The sequence below is a fragment of the Lepidochelys kempii genome, chromosome 1 (genome assembly GCF_965140265.1).
Source record: "Lepidochelys kempii isolate rLepKem1 chromosome 1, rLepKem1.hap2, whole genome shotgun sequence".
In the NCBI taxonomy this organism is placed as follows: domain Eukaryota; kingdom Metazoa; phylum Chordata; order Testudines; family Cheloniidae; genus Lepidochelys; species Lepidochelys kempii.
Window position 1 is genome coordinate 26,947,893 of NC_133256.1, and position 22,090 is coordinate 26,969,982.

General features: G+C 39.5%; 2 protein-coding genes across 9 annotated transcripts in view; one reads left to right on the plus strand and one right to left on the minus strand.

Moving 5' to 3' along the window:
* The window catches only part of MRE11 (MRE11 homolog, double strand break repair nuclease), a 50,034-nt gene extending 36,217 nt beyond the window's left edge, over positions 1 to 13,817 (minus strand). Inside the window, exons 1-10 of the mRNA XM_073337399.1 lie at positions 13,622 to 13,817; positions 12,979 to 13,111; positions 11,731 to 11,891; positions 10,389 to 10,476; positions 9,374 to 9,515; positions 4,061 to 4,175; positions 2,286 to 2,471; positions 1,595 to 1,766; positions 958 to 1,038; positions 308 to 434 (exon numbers count right to left, since the gene is read on the minus strand). Of these exons, the coding sequence (XP_073193500.1) occupies positions 308 to 434; positions 958 to 1,038; positions 1,595 to 1,766; positions 2,286 to 2,471; positions 4,061 to 4,175; positions 9,374 to 9,515; positions 10,389 to 10,476; positions 11,731 to 11,891; positions 12,979 to 13,111; positions 13,622 to 13,641 (1,225 nt within the window). The 5' untranslated portion in view covers positions 13,642 to 13,817. The remainder of the gene's footprint in view (positions 1 to 307; positions 435 to 957; positions 1,039 to 1,594; positions 1,767 to 2,285; positions 2,472 to 4,060; positions 4,176 to 9,373; positions 9,516 to 10,388; positions 10,477 to 11,730; positions 11,892 to 12,978; positions 13,112 to 13,621) is intronic.
* A 142-nt stretch (positions 13,818 to 13,959) lies between these two features.
* On the plus strand, positions 13,960 to 18,746 carry ANKRD49 (ankyrin repeat domain 49). 8 transcript variants are annotated; one of them, XM_073337459.1, is made up of 3 exons: positions 13,960 to 14,086; positions 15,596 to 15,881; positions 17,328 to 18,746. In XM_073337459.1, the coding sequence occupies exons 2-3, from the start codon at positions 15,609 to 15,611 to the stop codon at positions 17,787 to 17,789; spliced, it is 735 nt and encodes a 244-aa protein (XP_073193560.1). In that variant the 5' UTR covers positions 13,960 to 14,086; positions 15,596 to 15,608; the 3' UTR covers positions 17,790 to 18,746. The 8 variants fall into 8 exon arrangements, with proteins under 8 accessions (XP_073193560.1, XP_073193513.1, XP_073193549.1 ...); XM_073337412.1 differs by having other exon boundaries at positions 13,960 to 14,090; positions 17,328 to 18,744; XM_073337448.1 differs by having other exon boundaries at positions 13,960 to 14,035; positions 17,328 to 18,744.
* Positions 18,747 to 22,090: the final 3,344 nt, after the last annotated feature.

Sequence of the window (22,090 nt, forward strand, 5' to 3'; positions counted from 1 at the left end):
ACCTAGGGAGGTGGTAGAATCTCCTTCCTTAGAGGTTTTTAAGGTCAGGCTTGACAAAGCCCTGGCTGGGATGATTTAACTGGGAATTGGTCCTGCTTTGAGCAGGGGGTTGGACTAGATGACCTTCTGGGGTCCCTTCCAACCCTGATATTCTATGATTCTATAAGGTTCTAGGTGCTATGGTAAAGAAAATAGTAATACTGTCTCTGTTAATTACATATTTTACACAGATAGTGAACCCCTATATTAGTTTTAAAAGTTAAATACAATTCCCATGTTACTTTTAACTGACAAATTCTGTTTTTACCATTTTTCTCTTTTTGTTCACGATGTCTGAAAAAGTGTATAATGTCCTTTGGATTAGCTGTCCTTTCCATGAACTTCTGACTGAAACGATGAATACTGAATGGTTCAAAACCTCCACTGTAATCAACCTAAAATGAGAACGTCAATAGATGAAATTTGGAATAGAGGCAAGGAAACCAAGCACTTCAAATAGTCTAAGATGCATCAGTTTCTTTCTCGCTCTCTTTTATTTTTATTTTTTTAAATAAAAGTCTGAACAATGAGCCAGTCAGGTGCTAATGTTAACACCATACACTTAATTACCAATCCAGTCTCTCACGCCTATGTCTGGGAGTGCAGCAAAGGTAGCATGTATGCTTCTGTAAAGAACATCATCACATTTCTTAATAACTGATAACGCTTTCTATCCCACCAACCAATAAAGGAAGAGCTGTGACATGCACTGATGGGAATCCCATACAATTGCCTGCTGGAAAGTATTGATCATGCCAAAAAGGCTCAGGGTACATGTACGGTGAGGATGGGATTTAAAACAAACAAAATTTAAATTGTGTATGAGCAGATAAATTATTAAAAATAAAACTTGTAAAGAAATGTAGCATAAAGCAATCAAATCAACAAGAGTTTTAGAATAAAGCAACTAAGTCTTACTCGTAATCTTATGAGAGGTTTTTCTGGCTGGCGTGGATTTCCCAGACGCTCTCTTTCTGCGTTATCCAGCAGTGTTTCAACCTGAGTAGCACAAGCAGTAAGGGGGTAAATATAAAAGGTACTCTTCAGCAACTGTTACTTTCTCTGGTTGTAGCTACTTGGACCTTTCCAGCCATTGTCTAAAACTAAATGTGTTAGGGAGAAAAAAGTGTCAAATTAATAAAGAGCTTATGCACATATGCATAACAGATGGCAGAATTTGGCCAAAAATGTGTGAAACACAAATACCCAATCTCAACACAAAAAGACTGCGGTATTAGAATTAAGTTTCCTGTTAGTAGCTAACAAGTCTCCTCAGGTTTTCATTAGGTAGTTCAGTGTCATATCAAATATTATAAAGTTCTATACTATGTGAATACTTCAGTATTAGATACAATTGTGATCCTTCATTCGACTGGCGATTCTAAGGAAGGGAGGGGGTGGCCAGTATTGAGAGACAGAGTAATGAAGAGACTTTCCCCAGGCATCAGCATGTCAGTGGCATACATGGGGAGAAAATGAAGGTGTTCCAATTTCCAGTCCTACGCTAACCACAAGATCACGTTCCCTTCCTACAGTTCAAGTACAAGGCAGTTACCTTTTCCATACAGAATACTTGTACCGCTTGTGTTACTTTTGGATTGTCTGGATTAAAAATGTCTGGATGATCAGCAAGAACAATGTCCTCTATGTAGAAACTTCGTACGGTTTCAAGAGGAATCTTCTCCATATTCATTTTTTTGCCTTTAATGTGAAGTAAACCAATGTGCCTGGAATTAGATAAATAGTTTTTCAAATGAGGACAGACAAGTCACAGAATTCAGATCAAAACTTTGGTTAATGTCTCCTTCATTCTTACATTAACCCCACTGAAAATCCTTAAAGCAGTAAGAATGTGCTCAGAGCAGTACTTCAGGTCCTGCCTTCAGGACATTACACCTGTAAAGGCCAGATTACACCTAGTCATTACATGAGAGTGTGTGTACGTGTGGAAGTAGACAGGATGCAAGGAGCCCCTTCGTTTTTCCAGGCTAACTCCACCTAAGTGAACAGAGTTAAACCTACATACAAAGCTGAATTTAGCTTAAAGAAGCCAAGGCTACATTATCATAAAATACTGATTTTAACCTTTTGGCTGATTATATTATGTAATAAATTGTCAGACAGAACTACACTATATCCCAATACATTCCCTCATATTTAAATACATTTATCTTCTGGGTAGGAGATGTACTGCTCAACACAGCATGCAAGAAAAATGTTAGAACAAAGCTCAAGAAAACACACACTTTTTTATAGCTTCCCCTGGTGACAGAGAAGTAACCACTGAACTTCCGGGCTGAGACACATAGAAAAGTTGCTGTTCATTTCGGGTTGGAGCTATTTTACATTCATGTTCGTGACCCCAAATAACAAGGTCAATAAAGTCATCTAAAAACTGCTCTGGAATGTAATTGGTGGCTCCATGCTTACTCCTGTTTCAAAGAAAAGGAAGAGAATTAGAATAAAGTACAGTTTTGGCTGTTTTGTGGGAGCAGGGGTAGGGGGAGAGAACAGTGGTAAAGCACTAAATTTAAATAATAACCAATATTACAATTAAATTTGGTTTGCACTTTTACAACATTTGGCAATGCCTATATTTCATATGCACATGGACAATAAATACTCCTTCTTTACAATGTCCATGCACAGATAAGAGTTATTATCCAAATGCTGAGTTAAGAGAAATACTATTTCTCTTGGTTTTTAATAGAGGTTATTTTTCCTAACAAGTAAGAAGGTACTAAAAAACTCAAATATCATTTCTGTTCTAACATTAAGCTTATTTACTTCTGTTTTCTCCCTCTCTCAAGCTGTGGCTTTGATGTGGGCTCTTTCTCCTTTCACTTGGCTTGCATGCTCTTCACTTTTCCTCCACACGAACCTCTTTCCCATCTCTCAAACCTTTTTGTTACAGCCGCTGTTTAAAGAAAAAAATTCCTCCACTTCTCTCTTTTTAGGGTTAGTCCTAAATCCTTAATCCTCATTTCCCACTCCCCTTTACCTTTTTTCCTCTAAAATGGGGACCCAAAATTGACTCCTTCTATCCAGTTATTGCTGCTCCTTCAGCCAGCTGGATGGGGTCAATAATAAGCACTATCTGATGGTGCTCTCTCTACAACATTCCCAGACTTTTGCCTCCCCATCTTTTTCCTGAAAGTATCTGTAACACATTCACATACTCTTTCCTGAACAGACACAGACCAAAACTGATGAGAATGTTGTGATTTTCACTCTTTGCCTGCTAACATTTCTGGGAAATAACAGCTGCGGAACAGTACAGGCATGTACAATACTCTTGCCAAGGTAGATTTTTTAAATGTTGGAAAATGCAAAGGAAAACATGGGACTTGCAAACCCAACTCACTTACAGTTCTTGTGCCTTTCTCTACTATAATCAATCAGTGGCTGAGCTGTTATTCCAGTTATAACATGCAAATTTATAGACTCATATTTCTCCTCACACACATTGAAGTAATACAGAGTAGACAATTTACAGTTATTTTGTGACAAACTGCACCCTCTCCAGAAACCTAATTGCTGAGGCAGTGCTGTTTTCAACCTCCTTATTCTGTAATCAGATCAGCTGGACAGGGTTGTTACAGCAAGAACTGACATATTCCACTTTCTTGATGCACCTAATATCCAACAGTCTTAAGGCTAGTCTACACTGGCAGCATTTTAACGTGGCTCGTGTAATCGCGGCAGAGTGCTGGAAGAGAGCTCTCACAGCATTCTTAAAAACCACCTCGAGGGGCGTAGCTCCCAGCGCTGGTGCATTGTCTACACTGGCATTTTACAGCGCTGAAACTTGCTGCGCTCGGGGTGGAGGGGGTAGAGGGGGGCTCACACCCCCGAGCGAGAAAGTTGCAGTGCTGTAAATTGCCAGTGTTGACAAGCCCCAAGGTAGCAGGTGTCAGGTCATGAACCTAATTTTCCTACATAGCATTTTGAATATTTTTGTTGCACAAAACTGTACATCTACTTTGAAAAAAAAAAATCACAATCCAGTCAATATTGTTACCTGTTCTGATGAATTACAAACAAATTAAACCAATTATCCTCATCTTCCTTTGGTCTCAGCATGGTTACCTGCTTATTGACAAACATTCGATATAGCCTCTCATCTGGTATAGATCCTGGAATGTGCATGGCAAAATGTAAATCAGTGTTACTGTACAATAAATTACGTTTTTAATCAGCAAAAGCATGGAAGGTGAAGTTGTGTGGCAAGATTACACCTTATCTTTTGATTGTTAAAGAACCTTGAGGCACTAACACAGATTTGATCAAGGTGATTTTATTATTTATTATACTCTGTCTGTAAAACGGAGACTCAAACTTGAATTTTTTATTTATTTTTTTTTTAAAAAAAGGACTAAAGTTAAAATTAATTCCAGCAGGTATTACATTTGCCCTTGAGTCCCCCTGCCAATTATCAGGTTTTACAATGAAGTTTATTCTTTTTATATATATATCTATCAGGGCTGTCCATTAATCGCAGTTAACTCATGCGATTAATTGTGATTAATCTTTTTAATTGAGTTAATCGCTCTGTTAAACAATAGAATACCAACTGAAATTTCTTAAATATTTTTGGATGTTTTTCTACATTTTCAAATATATTGATTTCTTTTACAACACAGATGACAAAGTGTACAGTGCTCACTTTATATTATTTTTATTATAGATATTTGCACTATAAAAATGATAAGAGAAATAGTATTTTTCAATTCACCTCATACAAGTACTGTACTACAATCTCTTTATTGTGAAAGTGCAACTTAAAAAAAACAAACACATTTGTTTGTTACAATATAAAACTTCAGAGCCTTCCAAGTCCACTCAGTCCTACTTCTTGTTCAGCCAATCGCTAAGACAAACAAGTTTGTTTACATTTATACAGGAGATAATTCTGCCCTCTTCTTATTTACGTCACCTAAAAATGAGAACAGGCGTTCTCATGGCACTTTTGTAGCTGGCATTGCAAGGTATTTACATGCCAGATATGCTAAACATTCATATGTCCCTTCACGCTTTGGTCACCATTCCAGAGGACATGCTTCCATGCTCATGATGCTCGTTAAAAAAAAAAAAAAAAAAGAGAAAAAAAAACGTGTTTTTGTGACTGAATTCTTTGGGGAAGAATTGTATGTCTCCTCTTCTGTTTTACCTGCATTCTGCCATATATTTCATGTTACAGCAGTCTCGGATGATGACCACCCAGCACATTTTCGTTTTACGAACACTTTCACTGCAGATTTCACAAAACGCAAAGAAGGTACCAATGTGAGATTTCTAAGGATAGATACAGCACTCGACCCAAGATTTAAGAATCTGAAGTGCCTTCCAAAATCCAAGAGGGACGAGGTGCAGAAAATGCTTTCAGATGTCTGAAAAGAGCAACACTCTAATGTGGAAACTACAGAACCTGAACCACCAAAATAGAAAATAAACCCTTTGCTGGTGGCATCTGACTCAGATAACGAAAATGAACATGAGTTGGTCCGCTCTGCTTTGGATTGTTATCGAGCAGAACCCAACATCAGTATGGACGCATGTCCTCTGGAATGGTGGTTGAAGCATGAGGGACATATGACTCTTTAGCGCAACTGACACATAAATATCTTGCGATGCTGGCTACAACAGTGCCATGCGAACACCTGTTCTCACTTTCAAGTGACATTGTAAACAAGACGTGGGCAGCATTATCTCCTGCAAATTGTAACAAAACTTGTTTGTCTGAGTGATTGGCTGAAGTAGGACTAAGTGGACTTTTAGGTTCTAAAGTTTTCCACTGTTTTATTTTTGAATGCAGTTATTTTTTGTACATAATTCTACATTTGTAAGTTCAACTTTCATTACAAAGAGACTGTACTAATGTATTTGTATTAAGTGAATTGAAAAATACTGCTTCTTTTGTTTTTTACACTGCAAATATTTGTAATAAAAATAAATATAAAGTGAGCACTGTACACTTTGTATACTGTGTTGTATTTACATCAATATATTTGAAAATCTAGAAAACATCCACAAATATTTAAGTAAATGGTATTCTATTATTGTTTAATTGCACAATGAATCTTTTTCATTGTGCAATTAAACACACACACACACACACACACACGTTTCTCTCTCCCTTTTGGTTGTATGTGAAAAGGCTAAACAAAAATTGACTACGTACAGGGAAGTAGTGAAGTAGACTCAAAAAATTGCTCTGTTTGCAAAAAAATGGCCATCTGTGAAACCAACCTATTTTCTTCATGCGTTTGATCCTGAAAGGTGCAGTGTTCTCAATGTCAAATCCAGCCAGGGGTGAGTAACCTCCGTTCCTATTGACTTAAATAGGTGCTGGAGGCACTCAGCGCCTAGCAGAATCAAGCCCTAAAATAATTTATTTTGGTAAAGCTTTTGTGTTTTTCATTTGACGTGTGTATTTTAAAGATTATGCCTTACATCACAGAAACAATAAATCCCCATACTAGAATTTGAGGGCTGCTTGGAATTTACTCCCGGGAGAATTCTGCCCCCCAAAATTAAAAACTCTGCACACAATATTTTAAAATTCTGAAAATTTTATTTGTCAAAATAACACTACATAATCATGCCAGTTTCAATTATTTTGCTAATTTATTTCAAAATATCTGTCAGCAAGTATGTCTGTATTGTTACAGACACACACACAAATTCCCCCAAGAGTAACAGAATTGAAAGAAACCCCTATGACAACCCAGTTCCTGTTTCTCTGCCCCCTCCCTACGCCCTGCAGAGCCCAGCCGGGGGCCAAACACCCACAACCCCTCCTCCCCAGAGCCCAGGTGCGGGGTCCCCCTTGCCCAGACACCCGCCCCCTCCCCGCTAGAGCCCAGCTGTGGGACCCCCTAGCCCTGACACCCACCCCCCTACTCCTCAGAAACCCAGGGATACAGAGGAAGAAACAGCCTGATGCTAGCTTGTGTGGAATTTCCTGCACACCGCTGTCTTCTTCCCTCAGGGCATGCTGGGAACTGCAGCTGCCAGGAACCCTCTAGCTCCCTCCCCCTCCCCCGGACAGTGTCTTCTATGTGCAAGCTCAGCTCCGCTGGGTCCAGTGGCCCCTAGTGGCAGCCAGCAGCACTGCAGCCTATTTCTGTGGATAAAGGACATTCTGCGCAAAATTAAACATTAAAATTCTGCATTGCACAGTGGTGCAGAATTCCCCCAGGAGTAGGCACTGCCCATTTTCAAAAGTTTTCTGAGACATATGCACGTACCTTTGGGGGGGAAAGCACAAAATAATTTTTGCCTCTAAATCTCCTCCACAAAAACCAAGGAAGGCACTTCAGTAAAATCCTTAAAAGTAATCATCATTTCTATGAGGAACTCAAGTACTTCTTCACCAAGGAAGAAGAGTTGCTGTTTTTTTTCTTTTAACTTGCTCATAAGAAAAATATTATTGCTAATCTACAACACTTTTAGCAAATACATCTACTTAAAAGGTACATTTTTTGTTAACACTTTTATATGTTGTGTGAGATATGAACTATTAGTTTCACTAGATTTCACTTATTAAATACCTCTCTATATAAAGGCCCTGATCTGCAGTGAAATCTACTTATAATTAGGGCCTTATTTTACCAGCAACACTTAATAATCAAATTTCCATTTCCCACTATCATAACTTGAAAAAAAAATCAACTCTTATAATATTAAACAAGAGGTACAAGAGGCAGGATGTGCAAAAAAAAATTAAAAATACCAACATGTTATGGATACGACACAATGGCTCATAGTGTAATACAATTATTTTTGAAAAATGTGAGGAAAACTACCGTCTAAACAAAAACCCAGAAAATAAAGAGAGAGCACTACATGAGAGGAAGGAAAAAGGAAAGGGTCCTAGAAATTGAGGCAGAAGTCTATCACAAAACACCTCTGAAAGAGAAAAACTTTCAGGTGTTTCTCAAGTGGTGAGGAATTGACTGAGACAGATGCTATTTATGCAGCAACTTAGGTGGACAGGACAAAAAAGGCCTCTGTGCCAAAAACACTATTTCAGACAAGCATAACAAGTACTATTAAAAAATCCCGAACAACGTTGAGTTGTCAGGATAAAAAAGTGGAGGAATGGGTTTCATTCAACAGCAAGAGATTCCACTGTAATAAACAAGTATATCCTACATACCACCATATCAAACTTGCTGACCCCTAACACAATAGAAGAATCCCTAAAAGATAGCTACTGTCAAGTGCACAGATACTAACCTCAACAGGACTGACAGGAAGTCATAAAAGTATAGATGAAATACGCACCATTAAGAGTTTTATAAACGAAGACAAACTAAAAATCAATTTTGCCTCTTTACAAGCAGCCTCTGAAAAGAATGTAGGGTGAGATAAAGTGATCATGGCTGCTCCACTCAGCGAGTAAACATGCTGTACTGTGAACAAACTAGAAGCCAATGATAAAGGCTGTTAAGAGAGAATTTCAAAAAAATGGAACCTCATCTCAGGATAAGAGAAACAGCATGTGCACACATGCTTTTGAGCTATGTCTAACAGAGGGGTGGGGTAAACTTTTTGGCCCGAGGGCCACATCGGGGTTGTGAAACTGTACAGAGGGCTGGGTAGAGAAGGCTGTGCCTCCCCAAACAGTCTGGCCCCCGCGCCCTCACACTGCCTGCCCTCTGACTCCCCCCCACAACCCCCAATCCATCCAACCCCCCCAGCTCCTTGTACCCGGGACCCCCACCCCTAACTGCCCCCCTGAGACCCCACCCCATCCAACCCTCCCTGCTCCCTGTTCCTTGACTGCCCCGATCCCTATCCACACACCCCTCTCCCCCCAGACTCCACTCCCAACCCTCCCTGTTCCCTGACTGCCCCCCCCCCCCGCCCCGAACCTCCACCCCATCCAATTGCCCGCTGCTCCCTGACTGCCCTCTGGGTCCCTGCCCCCTTACCATGTTGCTCAGAGCAGCAGGAGCTCGCAACCCTGCCGCCCAGCCGGAGCCAGCTGCGCTCCCCAGTAGGAGTGGCAGGCCAGAGCACTGCCCACATGGCGGCAAGAAAGGAGGGACAGCAGGGGAGGGGCCAGGGGCTAACCTCCCTGGCTGGGAGCTCAGGGGCCAGGCAGGATGGTCCCGCGGGACAGATGTGGCCCGCGGGCCATAGTTTGCCCATCTATGATCTAATACCTTTTCCCAGAAATATTGATTCTAAGATTCTTTACCTGGCTCACTACTTCTATATGAAGAAAGAATATAAACCTCAGTAAGAAAGGAAGTAGCGTTCTGTGATATAAAGAAGGGTCTACACATGCTTCTGAAATATCTAGCTGAACAGAAAGAAAGCTTACCTAATCCATATAGAGCAATTTTTGTGCTTCCCTTGTGGAGTAAAATGGGACTAATGTCTATCTTCTCTACAGATGATGAGCGTCCAAAATGATTCAGCAATCCTGCACTGCTTAAAATATCCAATGCACACAATGCATCTGCCTATTGTAAATATTAAGGAACAGAAAAATAATTAATTTGTACTTAAATTCAACTTTTAAATTTGTTCAACAATGCAAGACAAATAGTAATAGTTTATTAAGTATTATAAAAAGGAAGTCTGAATGAGATCTGGCTTGGCTAAATTGATTGCTCAGTATGAACTGCCAAGTAACATTTTTGCTGTTATTAAATAGCTCATTTTTTTGTAGGCTGTGAATAATAGTAATAATCATGTATTACAGATCCACCATGTCAAATGCATAATGAAAACGTTTATGAACAGTAGTTTGAGAGCATGAGCCTTCTGCACTTTTTTAAACTTTAATAACTTGGCTGTTTTTTTAATTTTAAGCAACAATTAAAAATATTTGACCAACATTGTGATGGCTTCCTTCATACAGACCAGAAGAACTAACTAAAGCTGTAAATCATTTTAAAAGATACAGCTAACAATTAATCTAAATGCATGGAAAAGGACTGAAATTAAAACTCATGATATTAAAGACATTTTCTTACATAAAAGAATGTTGAACTTTTCTACGCCCAATGTTTTGAAAACCCTTTCAATGTGTCTTACTTATTGCCCCCAAAAATGCCTTCATCCCATCTCTAGTTCTAGAAATCCCTAAAATAAGGTATTAGATAGGCAGATCATATGGTCCCATATCCTCTCCTCCCACCCCCCTAATAACTGAATGTAAAGCCTAACATGTCAGTTTGAGTCTGACACGAGCAAAACAAAGGACTCTGGAAAATGCTCCCAGTTAATTAAAAGTGAAATGGGGTGACTGATATTAGTAACTTGTTCCCAAAGGAAAAAAAATACTTGTATTTGTACAATGTTATAATTTTTGTCATCACTATAATAATTACCCCTGTGGGATCATCATGATTGCCATGAATACTAAAAACTGGAATAGAAATGTTGAGATTCCCATCCTGGTAGTTCACCCATGGAAATCTGAATAGGAAAAAAGTTTACATTTGTTTACAAGCTATTTGCATACTCAACATTCATGACACAATTTTTCTTATCAAAACAACAATTTAACTTATACAGAAACTTTAACTGCATATTAAACCATTTTATGAACATTAATAAAGAAGCATTGAGCAACACTCTGAAGCAGGTGATTATTAAATGAGGTTTCACTTTATCTAAATGAAATGGGACTAAGAGAGGAAGGGCAGTGGTTAAAGGCACCAGTTTAGGACTTAGGAGACCTGAGTTCAGGTTCCTGCTCCACCACAGACTTCCTGGGTGATGCTGACAAGTCACTTAGGCCCAGATCCTCAAAAGGTATTTAGGTCCTTAACTTCCACTGAAATCACAGAGCTTAAATGCCTTTGAGGATCTGGGCCTTTGTGCCAGTTTCCTACCTGTGAAATGGGAATAATAGCACTGCTTTACCTCGCAAGAGTGTTGTGAGGATAAATACATTAATAACTGTGAGGTGCTCAAATTCTGCAGATGGAGGCCATAGATATAGCTTAGACAGACTGTGCGCAGGAGTGTAGGGGAGGAAAGGCATTACATTAATTTGGATAAACAAGACTTTGGATACAGATGGGAGTTTGCACTGTACTGCATCACTGTGTTCACCTGGTACACACTTTGTTATATTTAAGGTTGAAAAATTATTTCACATGTTCTCCTTTAAAAAAACAAAACCCACTCCTTTCCTTTTCAACATTCATGCCTTGTCTCTGTCCAAAGCTGAATTTTGTTTTCAGTTTAATTTATGATGTTAGAATCTTTCCGTCCTAAAAGCTCAAAATCCTAGCTAGAATTATGGGGGCCCAATCCTACAAATACTTAGAGGGAATAATTTTAGTTCATACAAGCAGTGCTACTGTATTCAATGACTATTCAAATGAGTATACTAACATCATGTTTCCAATACTGAGCTTACATATATCAGAATTTATGAGACACGCAATACACCTAGAAAAGTCATCCAAAGATGGTGACAAAGTTTATAAAAATATTTAACGAGTTTAAAATTTTCTCAGAAGATAGAATGAGGAATTGATCCTGCAAGCTGCTCCACACAGTGGACTACTGAAAGTGCACAGAAATCCACTGACTTGCAGAGGTCTGCCTATAAGCCATTTACAGGATCAGACTCTTAAATCTACTGCAGTACCTAACTGTACCTAACCAGCAAATTGCACAACATACTGTAGTTATTTCATCACAGTAAAATATACTTACTTGCTAAAACCAAAATTGACTGACTGGTCACTCAAAATTTCAAATTGTACAGGATGATCACCCATGCAATATTTTCTTAATAATTCAACGCAGGTGTGTAATGTTTTTCTGGAAGGTTTATTTTCATGGAAAAGATCCCCACCTAATAAAATAAAATCCACCTGCACAAATCAAGAGCTTTGTTATAGTCAAATGGTATTCTGTATTATCTTAAAAGTAATTCCCTACATGCTCTTATAAAACATTAATTTTATGTTGAAGTGTATGGAATTTCTTACCAGGCCTTCAATGTTAATACCATATTTTTAGATTGTAAAACAAGTAAAACCTAAAATGCTTATAGTTAAATTAATCTAACCTTAATATTTCAGTGTCTAACAATGATTTAGAAAAACTAAAAGACAAGTTTAATTTACAAAACCCAAAACCACAACAACAACAAAAGTATACAACACTTTGCAAAGCAGCACCTCAGAATTCTTAAAATCAATGACAAGGAAGGAGCCAAAAACAGGAGTTCCACCCCAGTTTTTTTAAACTGAATTTACTAAAGTAAATGTTTAAGTATTTCACAGAGGAGAAGCTGGAAATTTATTGTCTCTAGCCCTAGGAAATCATTATTAATTCACTTTGCATTAATTTGATAAGGATGCCCAACCAATCTGAATTTCTGAATTCATGTTAAATGAATGGATATTCAACAACAACAACAAAAAAACCTCAGCCAGGATTACAAATATACCATTGGATCTGTTTATGAATTATTATGCTCATAAGAATAGAGGGTAACGTTTTCAAAAGTGCTTAAGTGACCTGGAAGCCTAACTCCCACTTTAAGGGGCACCAAAGCCTAAATTCCATTGACATTTAATCCTGCAATTAGCGCCAATGTGGGTCTGTCTTCATGGAGCTCATTCTAGTATCAGGAACTCAATTTCCAAAATAAATGGTTCACTCCTACCAGAGTCCCTGAAAAGAAAACTGTCCAGTACTTCCATTATTACATTTAAAGTACCATATTAGCTGCTAAGACCTGAACATCAGCTACATTTCTACTCTCGCTCAAACTCCTCTTTAGATTGAGCAACCTTCTTGTAACAACTTCAGAACAAGGGCCGCAATCTTGCAATCTTCAAGGGGTCCACAAGATCCAGATATAGGATTGGGACCAACCTTCCTAATATTTTCCAGAAAGCATCCAAAGTCCGTCTCAGAACCTTATTTTCCAAAAGACGTAAGACTGCTTACTTCTTTTTGTTGAGCATGTCTCAAAATTTCATCAAAAGTTACAAACGTATCATTTCCACGCACAGGATCCTTCTCCAAGTACCCAAGGTGAATGTCAGTAGCAACCAGAATTTTGAAGGTATCTTCTTCACCCCTAAATTGAATTAAAAAAATAAAAATAGAAAACTGTACTATGAATTCAGCTATTTCCACAGCCTTTTGTACAATAAACTTTCACCAAAAATCACTGAATGCACAGTCTGGCACAGAAAACATTGTATTTTGTAGACTTAACAGCACACCATCAACTTAAAAATCAAGTTTGTCTCAAAATGTTTAACCTACTTCTGTTTCAAACACCACCTAAAATTACAGTAAATGAAAGAGGTTATGGACTAGATCCCACAAATGGATCCGTGCAGGGTTGCACCCATGTGGATCCCTCTGAAGGATCTTCTAATCTTAAAGAAAAAAAAAATTTTAGTCATAAAACCACAAATATTGGCTGAGAGAAACAGGCAGATCAAGTACTTGAAACTATATTTAATTCATTTTAAAATGAAACTGAATAGCTTGCCAGCTGTCTGTTTCCTTTCAAATGGAACAGAAACATATGCAATGCTCGCATAGGGAGGTTATGGGCCTGAAAAGAACAGGAGCTTACCCTGAGTTGATGCGACTCATCTCTGCGCTCACAATGGCTCCAGGTGGATAGGACTCCGCACGCAGCAGTTCTGGACAGAGCCTGATGGGTCACTACAGGGCAGACAATTGCCGCGCGCTCCTCACCCGCCAGCTCGACCGCGTCAGCAGCCCGGGCCGCGCCGCGCCGCGCTTTCAGTTTCCATAGCGCTGAAGGGGCGGGGATAGACGGAGTAGCGTCCTCTCGCGATACCTGCCCACCCGCTCCCGCCTTACCTGTGCCTCCTCGAGACCGGCGCAAGGCAAGGGACGCAATCGGTCAGACTGGAACCAATCACAGGCAGCGCCACGGCCACTTCCGGGAGCAGCTGCGGACCGGAAGTGGTATGCTGGGTTCCATTTGTGTGCTTTCACCCGGAGCGGGAGTGCGACTGAGGTGGGTGCTACTGTCGCCAGCCGGCTCCGCCCGTGGAGAACGTGAAGCTGGGCAGGTATTTTTTGTCCCTGGAGCCGCTCAGGGCGGGACCCAGTCACAGCTCGGAAGCTCAGCAGCGCCCGGGTGGATCGGTGCCGGCGCCTGGCTGGGTGCCTTCCTTAGCAGGAGCGCCCAGTGCTCCCAGAACTCAGTGGCGCAGGTGGTGGAGTAAGTGGCACTCGTTCCCTGGCATCAGTATTGCACCTGCTGCCCCGGGAGACTGCTAGGGGGAGTCTGCAGGTCTTGGCTGTGGGGTGGCACGTGAACCTGAGCTCTTGGCTACTCTAGGTCACTACAGATCTCATGGCAATGTGAATGCCACGAGAAGTATTGTGAATCTCAGACCTGGCTAGAGTCCAGCTCAGGTTGCCAGTCACCTGAGACGTGTTTTGCATCCTCAGAACAAGCTGGGATGAGGAACAAGAGTAAGTTGTTTGGGGAAGTAGTATTAAACCAGTTACCCTGCTGAGTACAATGCTGAATAGCTCGTCTGCTGTGCACTAGCTGCATCCTAGGAGCAGGAGCCAGAAGGGACAGGTGGGCTCAGGGAATAGGCAGAGGAAATGGACAAAAGGAAGCTGGCAACAGTGGGCAGGAGGCTGATAGTGGCTTCCATCCCTTCTCTTTGAATTTTAAAGATGGATAAATTTCAGAGTAACAGCCGTGTTCGTCTGTATTTGCAAAAAGAAAGGGAGTACTTGTGGCACCTTAGAGACTAACCAATTTATTTGGCTCATGAAAGCTTATGCTCAAATAAATTGGTTAGTCTCTAAGGTGCCACAAGTACTCCTTTTCTTTTTTTAAAGATGGATAAACTCATTTTTGGGTGGGGGCAGGATGGATTAAATTGAGAGCATGCTTTTGAGGATTGCACGCTCAGACAGTTCCTACAGTTTCACTGACAGAGAAAAATCCTGTCTAGCTGAGTATAGGATTGCCTTTCTGCCCCAGTCATGGGTTTCTCTCCTAGCAGTGGTGCTTTACGGAGGTGCTCTCCTTCTTTCTCACCTCATCTGCACCCTGAAGCTAACCCAGGCTTTTGGATGAAATGTATACATAAGTCATTATTGTTACAACTCAAAAGTAAAACAGAAGCAAAAATTAATGTTGAAAATAGACATAAAATTTCTAAACACTGTTAACCATTTGGCTGCTGTAGGGTATTCCAAACACATTATGCAGAATGCACATTCAGTGCTGCTCCATATACTTTTGCAGATGTCATAATTACTGCGTACAAGCACTCTATTTCTGTGGGGGGTTGATAGCAAATATGTTAACTGCAGCTAACACAGTTCCTGTTTACAAAGCCAGTTTGGTAAACGTACATAAAACTGGAATTCTTAAAATTGATTCTTGAAAATTTTCACAGTGTTGCTGCTGTTAGCACACCCCTTGTTTTAGCTTTTGTTGATGATTTATGTCTGTGTGTTTGGCAGGAGGTAATGATGAATGACTCAGAAAAGAGGCAAGACAGCGCAAGAAGAAAAATATTTAACTCTGTACGTTTGACATTTACAGATGCTAACTAAAAATGAATGAAAGCAGAAAATCAAATGAGAAAAGTGCTGACAATAGAGAAGATGACAGAGAGGAGTTACTGGAATTTACTGAGAACTTTAACCAACTTGAATTGTTGGAAACACACAGACATCTAATTCCTATAGGAACTCAGAGTCTTTGGTCAGGAGAGTCTGATGAGGAAGATGAAGAGGAGGAAAAAAGTGAGGAGTGGTACCAAATGCAAGAAAAAAAAATGGAGAACAATCCAGAAAAACTGCTGCTTTGGGCAGCCGAAAAAAATCGGGTAAGAAGGAGGTTTATCCACTATATTTTTTTTTTACTGTATTACCTTAAATTGGTATCTATGCAGATTATGCTTAAAAAACAAAAATCTAGCCATAATTGTTATACTTTTGTAAAGCATACTGGGAGCCCAGCTAATTGGACATTTGGGGCCAGGTCCTGCAAGTTAATTCACAGAGGTGGCCTTCCTTTCAAGTCAGCAAGGCTCCAAATAAGTTCAGGTGTCTCTCCATGCAGCTCAGCTTGCAGGATCAAGGCCTTGATTTGTACCAAGAGCTCAAATACTAACACTAATCTGAAAATATTGTTAACTGAAAGAGCATTCTGGGTATTTTAATACAAATTATGAGCCCAACAGGTACAGTCTTAATCCTAACGTATTGCTTTAATACATGTCATATTAAAACAAAGTACATTAATTTTGAATGGTGAAATGAGGTCCATCTCTTGCAAATGATCTGTTCGCCCTGTGTCAACTGAAGCTGGCTAACTACTTCCAATAAATTGGAGAATAATTTTTTGAAGGATTTTGTCATTGTGTGTGTGTGTGCATTAACAAACAGTATTCTACCAACTGTAAAGTTGGTTAAATACAGCCAGAAGTAACTTTGTGCATATAGTTATCGTGTGGCAGAGTTCTACAGATTATGATTGTGGCCAAGAGTTTAGTAGGATTCAATGAAAGATTGATTTGAATCCATCTATAGAGATAAGACTATCAAGAGTTCTCTGTAGAGGATAACTTTTTAAAATAAGGAATCTAAAATCTTGTGCTTTAGGGCATAAACTAAGCACTACATGAAGGGAGTTAGGATAACCTGGGGCAAGTTATTCCATAATTGGAAACGGGGTTGCTTGAAGTCAGTGGGACTGAAGCAAATACCTTTAAGCACATGCTTTCCTGAACTGGGGCCAGAAACAGGATTCTGTACTAAGTAGACTACTGGTCTGATCCAGTGGGACAGTTCCTGTTTATCCATAAGATTAAAACAAACCAAAAAATTCTTGTCTCAAACATGGTTGTCCCCCACCCCAGTCAAAACTATGCTATATATATACAGAAGATGAACTGTGTTTTGACTGAAGGGGAAGATAGTTACTTGTGACAGAAACATTCCCATTAAGTGGTACTTTATCCTATATGCACTAAAATCAACAGACTATAAATTGACCTTATTTAATTACACTTGTTACATAAACTGCTGTCTAAAAGTACAGAGTTTGTGTGTATGCATGCACCAGCGTGTTCATGTCTGGTCTCCAAAAGAAATGGCACCAGTAAAATAACTGGTGGTATTTTAAAATTGTTTGTGTACAAGCTTCTTCCTGAGACCAATATTATAAACTTCCTTTGACTGCATGCCAGGCTGGCTCTAGATTGTAGAAATTAAAGCAGTGCATCTCATGGGGTGAGGGTTATATTAAGCTGTCTGTCTTTCTTACATAGCTTAGTACAGTGCACAAGCTCCTTTCTCAAAAGCTAGCTCCCGTTAATGTCCAAGACGAAGATCAGTACACTCCCCTCCATCGAGCTGCCTACAGTGGACATTTAGATGTTGTGCGTGAATTGATTGACCAAGGTGCAGATGTCCATGCAGTGACAGTGGATGGCTGGACGCCTCTACATAGTGCATGTAAGTGGAACAATACAAAGGTGGCTTCGTTTTTACTTCAGCATGGTGCAGATATCAACGCTCAGACAAATGGATTGCTGACACCATTGCATCTTGCTGCAGGAAACAGAGGGAGTAAAGAAACACTTGAATTGCTGCTGATGAATCGTTACCTGAAACCAAACCTAAAAAATAACTTGGATGAAACTGCATTTGATATTGCTCGAAGAACTGACATATATCACTACCTGTTTGAAATTGTAGAAAATTGCACAAATTCTGTGCCAGATTCTTAAAAATTCTCATTATTTAAACTTTTGAATGTGAATTTCACTTACTTACTCTTTGTAACACGGCATTCTTTACACTTGCACCTAAAACTAATGGTTTCTCCCCACTTCTCAGAAAAGATTTAATGGGCGATGTTGTAGAAGGGGAGGTCTCATGATTAAGATTTCATTATTTTTGCAAAATAAATGACCATATACTTACTCAGACATATTATCACTTATATACAATGGGACTTGAGGTGTTCTGCAGAATAAAGCTTTGGTAAATTTAGTAATTTGCAGTGGGTCTCTGCTTAATCAGTGTAAATTAGCGAGGATCTACTGTAATTAAAGTCCAAAACACTAATCTCAAGTCAAGGAGAGAACTGGAACATTAACCGTTAAGTAAGCTAGCAGGTTATGCACAAATTGGTAGTTACTGTTTGTTTTAAACTTTGAAATACTTGTTTTAACGTCTTAAAAACTACATGAAAATGCCGACTGAATGTAACTAACTTATACAGGGGACACTCAAAATATAAAGTTACCTTATTTTAAAATAAAATACTTAACACTAAATATTGTTTGTGTTATGGATCTTTGTTGAAGGCCTAATAATCAATGAAATTGTCTGTTCATAGACCAAGAGGATTATTCCTGTAGTGTTAAAAGCAGTTCCAGTTTAGTTTTATTGATACTTTCATATGGAGATGACTGTCATTAAGGGTACTGTTTACACTCTCCTTCAAAATTAGCAAAAAGAAAAGGAGTACTTGTGGCACCTTAGAGACTAACCAATTTATTTGAGCATGAGCTTTCGTGAGCTACAGCTCACTTCATCAAAATTAGTTAAGGAATAATGTTTAAATGCATCCAAATACACACTTGTCTACAAGTTGAAGCATGTCAAGGTAAACAAAACACTGTTGTGTCTGACTTGGTTGGAACATTTTGCAATACGCTACTGAAGTCCCTTCTGCATCTGATCCATGCTGAAGTCTTGTACAGTTCATTCTAACACAGGAGTCAGGACACCATTGTAGTTCCATGCATTTCATTTTGTGTTTTTTCTCAGATAGTCTCTCTAACTTTTGGACAGCTCCCTGAGTTTACTTCTATATTTGATCCCCTTTTTAACTGACAAGTGACCAGTATTGTCAAATATCAATATTCGGAGCACTCAAATATCATGAGGCAGGCACAAAAAACATGAGATTGGATTAAAAATCATGTGATTTTAAAAATAATGCATCTTGAGTTCTCACTGTTCTTCTGGCTTTTGAACGTTTTTGGGTGCACTTGAGTGACATTGGCAAGCTTTTCTCTGCAACCATAAGAGCTAGAAACTTACTTTCAGCTTTTAGTTTAAAGTAGATTCTCATGTATTCACATGAGCCCAAGAGCTAGAGCTTTAAGACCTACACCGAACATGATGAGACTCATAATGATGAGACTCATAATGAAATCACAAGCATTGGCAACACTGGATAGTCTTTGACTCCAGCATTTTCTCCTTTTGCCAACACCTTCCTCTCCAAACAGCTCAGGCCTAGATCCACAAAGGGAATTGCAGTGCTCAGCTTTGCCTTTTAGGTGCCTAGAAAATCACAGGAACAACACGGCAAGCCACAAAGCCTAAGTTAGGTACCTAAATAGTGAATGGAAAGAGACAGGCTCCCTAGCATGTGATCTACAAAAAGTCAGTGTACTGGCTGGGGAGCCAGGTAAGCTAGCCAATGGGAGACACGGATGAGAGGGGTGTGTCCTAAGCCACACCTCCTCACAGAAATAGGCACATAACTTTGGGCTGCAGGGACACAAGGCCCACAAGTAGGAACCCATTTCCTGCAGTCAGGTGGCTTAGGTGCCTAACTCATTTATTGTGAGAATGAGTAAGGTGCCTGTCTCACTCTACACAAAATGACCAGCGCAGGAGGTTAGTTCAGTGGTTAGAGCATGCACCTGGGATGCAGGAGGGTCATTGGAGGAGAGGGACTGGACCCTGGGTCTTCTAACCACCAGGCTACAGAGTCTTTCTCTCTCTGGACCAATGATTCTTTAAATATTTAAATACACACCAGAAGAGCTTCAACAAGAAAGACTAAGGGAGCCCACCTCACAACATTCTGTATCTCAGTGGTTAAAGCACTCTCCTGAGAGAGTGTTCAAATCTTCTCCCCCAGTCAGGCAGTCTTAGTAAACCTGCTCTCTTTCAACAATAGATTCAGCCCTTCTGAAAGCAAGCAAAAGTTTCATGACTGAAGTAGAGTTGCACCTCCTGTCCCCAGTACTTACGTTGGGAAAAATGCACATATAGAACTTATCAATGTTGCAATTCACTTTGAAAAATGAACATATCTGGATTATTAACTAGCTGCAATAGTATACTTTTTCAAACCTGAGTTATTTTTCCTGGAGTGTGAAAAGAAGGGTGTGTATCACTTTGATTTATCAACAGCAGGTGTTAAAGTACATTATATTTGAAGCAAAAATCACTGCTATCTGTGTACATTTATGACTTTTCAAGGAATTGTACAGCATGTTTCTGTTGTGAAAAACAACTGCTTTGGTCAGGGAGCTGCGTTCAAATCAGTGGTGGTGGTGAAGATAATGGTATATTTTCAGCAATGCCATCAGCCCAGAAGGTGCCCCATTGGATAGTGCATTTGACTGGAAGTCAGGAGACCTTAATTTTGTTCCCAGTTTTGCTAGTGGCTTTCTGTGTAGACGCTTCACCTCTCTGTACTTTGGAGACTTGCCTTCCTTTGTAAAGTAGTTTGAGATGAAAAGTATTACATAAGTAGTATTACTCAGCACTTCTATTATAATGTACAGAACTGCAATTGAAAAGTGAAATTTCAAAGTACAATCCTGGTTTTTAATCATCACATCATTTGTAAATTCTGTTTGTAGCCTGTCTGCAGAAAGTGAATGAAACCCTTGAGTCCAAACCACACCAGTATCACACAGACATGCAAACATAATAGTAACATGGGTCTTGTCTATATTTTCATTTTTAGTGGTGTTTTAACACTTTTATTAATATGATTGTAAATGCTTGATGCTGAATGAACATTTGTTCCAGGACACAGACATATGCTGCTAATCAAGCTTAACTCAAAGCCTAGGCTAGGGTTTACACTAGAATTTACAAATGTGTTAGCACAGGGTAACATGTTAAAACACAACTAAAAATGACAAGCATAGACAAGCCTGGGTTTTCAAAATCACCATTCCCTATATATGATCCTTACCGATTACAAACCCTACATCCATACAACTACGTACTGTATCCATAAAACAAGCTTTAATTTCAGCTTCTTCAAAATTCAAAGTCTGGGTCTACTTAAGGCTGCTCCAATTGTTGTGACTGGTAAAACTCACAATTTTCTACCAGACCAGCATCAGATCATCAATCTTTGCAACCCTACCTCCATCTAGTGGCGTTCTCTATGTCCTGCAATAAATACCAACTTTTTTTTTCTCAAATCTAGAAAAAATAAAACATCAGCTAAACAAGAAGAGGCAAAGCTCTGTGCTTAATTTTTATGAAGGGAATACATTTCAAGATGTTTAATCTTATACAGTTTGCAAACTTAATTATTATTAAAATCAGACATTCTTCCTACACTATAAATCTACAACAGCCAACGTATCTAGCAGCATTTTTGTTTGTTACTGTGATGTATTTTCTGTAGGTCCTCTCCTTTAAATAGCTCTGCTTCTAAAAGGCCTAACACTGGCACCATGTAGAAATGTGGCAAAGGAAAGGTTAATTAGTGCAATGTGCATACTCCATGTCCAATATACTGACTTGCACAAACCTTTCAGATACAATAACAGTTAAAAACCCACCCCCACTTTTAATTATAGTGGCCACAGGCGGTTTACAAGGTTGCAAAGAATTATTACATAGTTTGCCATAAGCCACAGAAACTGGATGTTCCTAGCCTTGAGCTAGAACCAATTCTAGCAATGGGACAAAAAGTGCAATCTGGTAAAAAAGGCAGTTTACCCAACTACCTTTACCTGGCCTATAAAACGTGTGGAAGACCCAAAAGGTGGGACAACAAAGGAGGAGGTGTGTGTTTATTTAATTAATTGATTTTACCCAAAATATTATTTCCTTAGCTTGTGATAGAGCCTCAAATGTGCTAGGGACTTTCCAAAGGCAGGGGAAGACCCAATCCCTGCCCAGAAGCATGTGCAGTCTCAAATGGGGGTTCTCAAAGGGGGGTCCTGACCCCTAACCCTCAGTTATTACAAGGGGAGTTGCCAGCTGTCAGCCTCTACCCCAAACCCCGCTTTGCTTCCAGCATTTATAATGG

Bases quoted from the DNA above. Each gene is read 5' to 3' on its own strand.
- ANKRD49 (XM_073337459.1), top strand. From the start codon at position 15,609: ATGAATGAAAGCAGAAAATCAAATGAGAAAAGTGCTGACAATAGAGAA. The intron at 15,882-17,327 runs GTAAGAAGGAGG...TTTCTTACATAG, and splicing joins GGGCAGCCGAAAAAAATCGG to CTTAGTACAGTGCACAAGCT.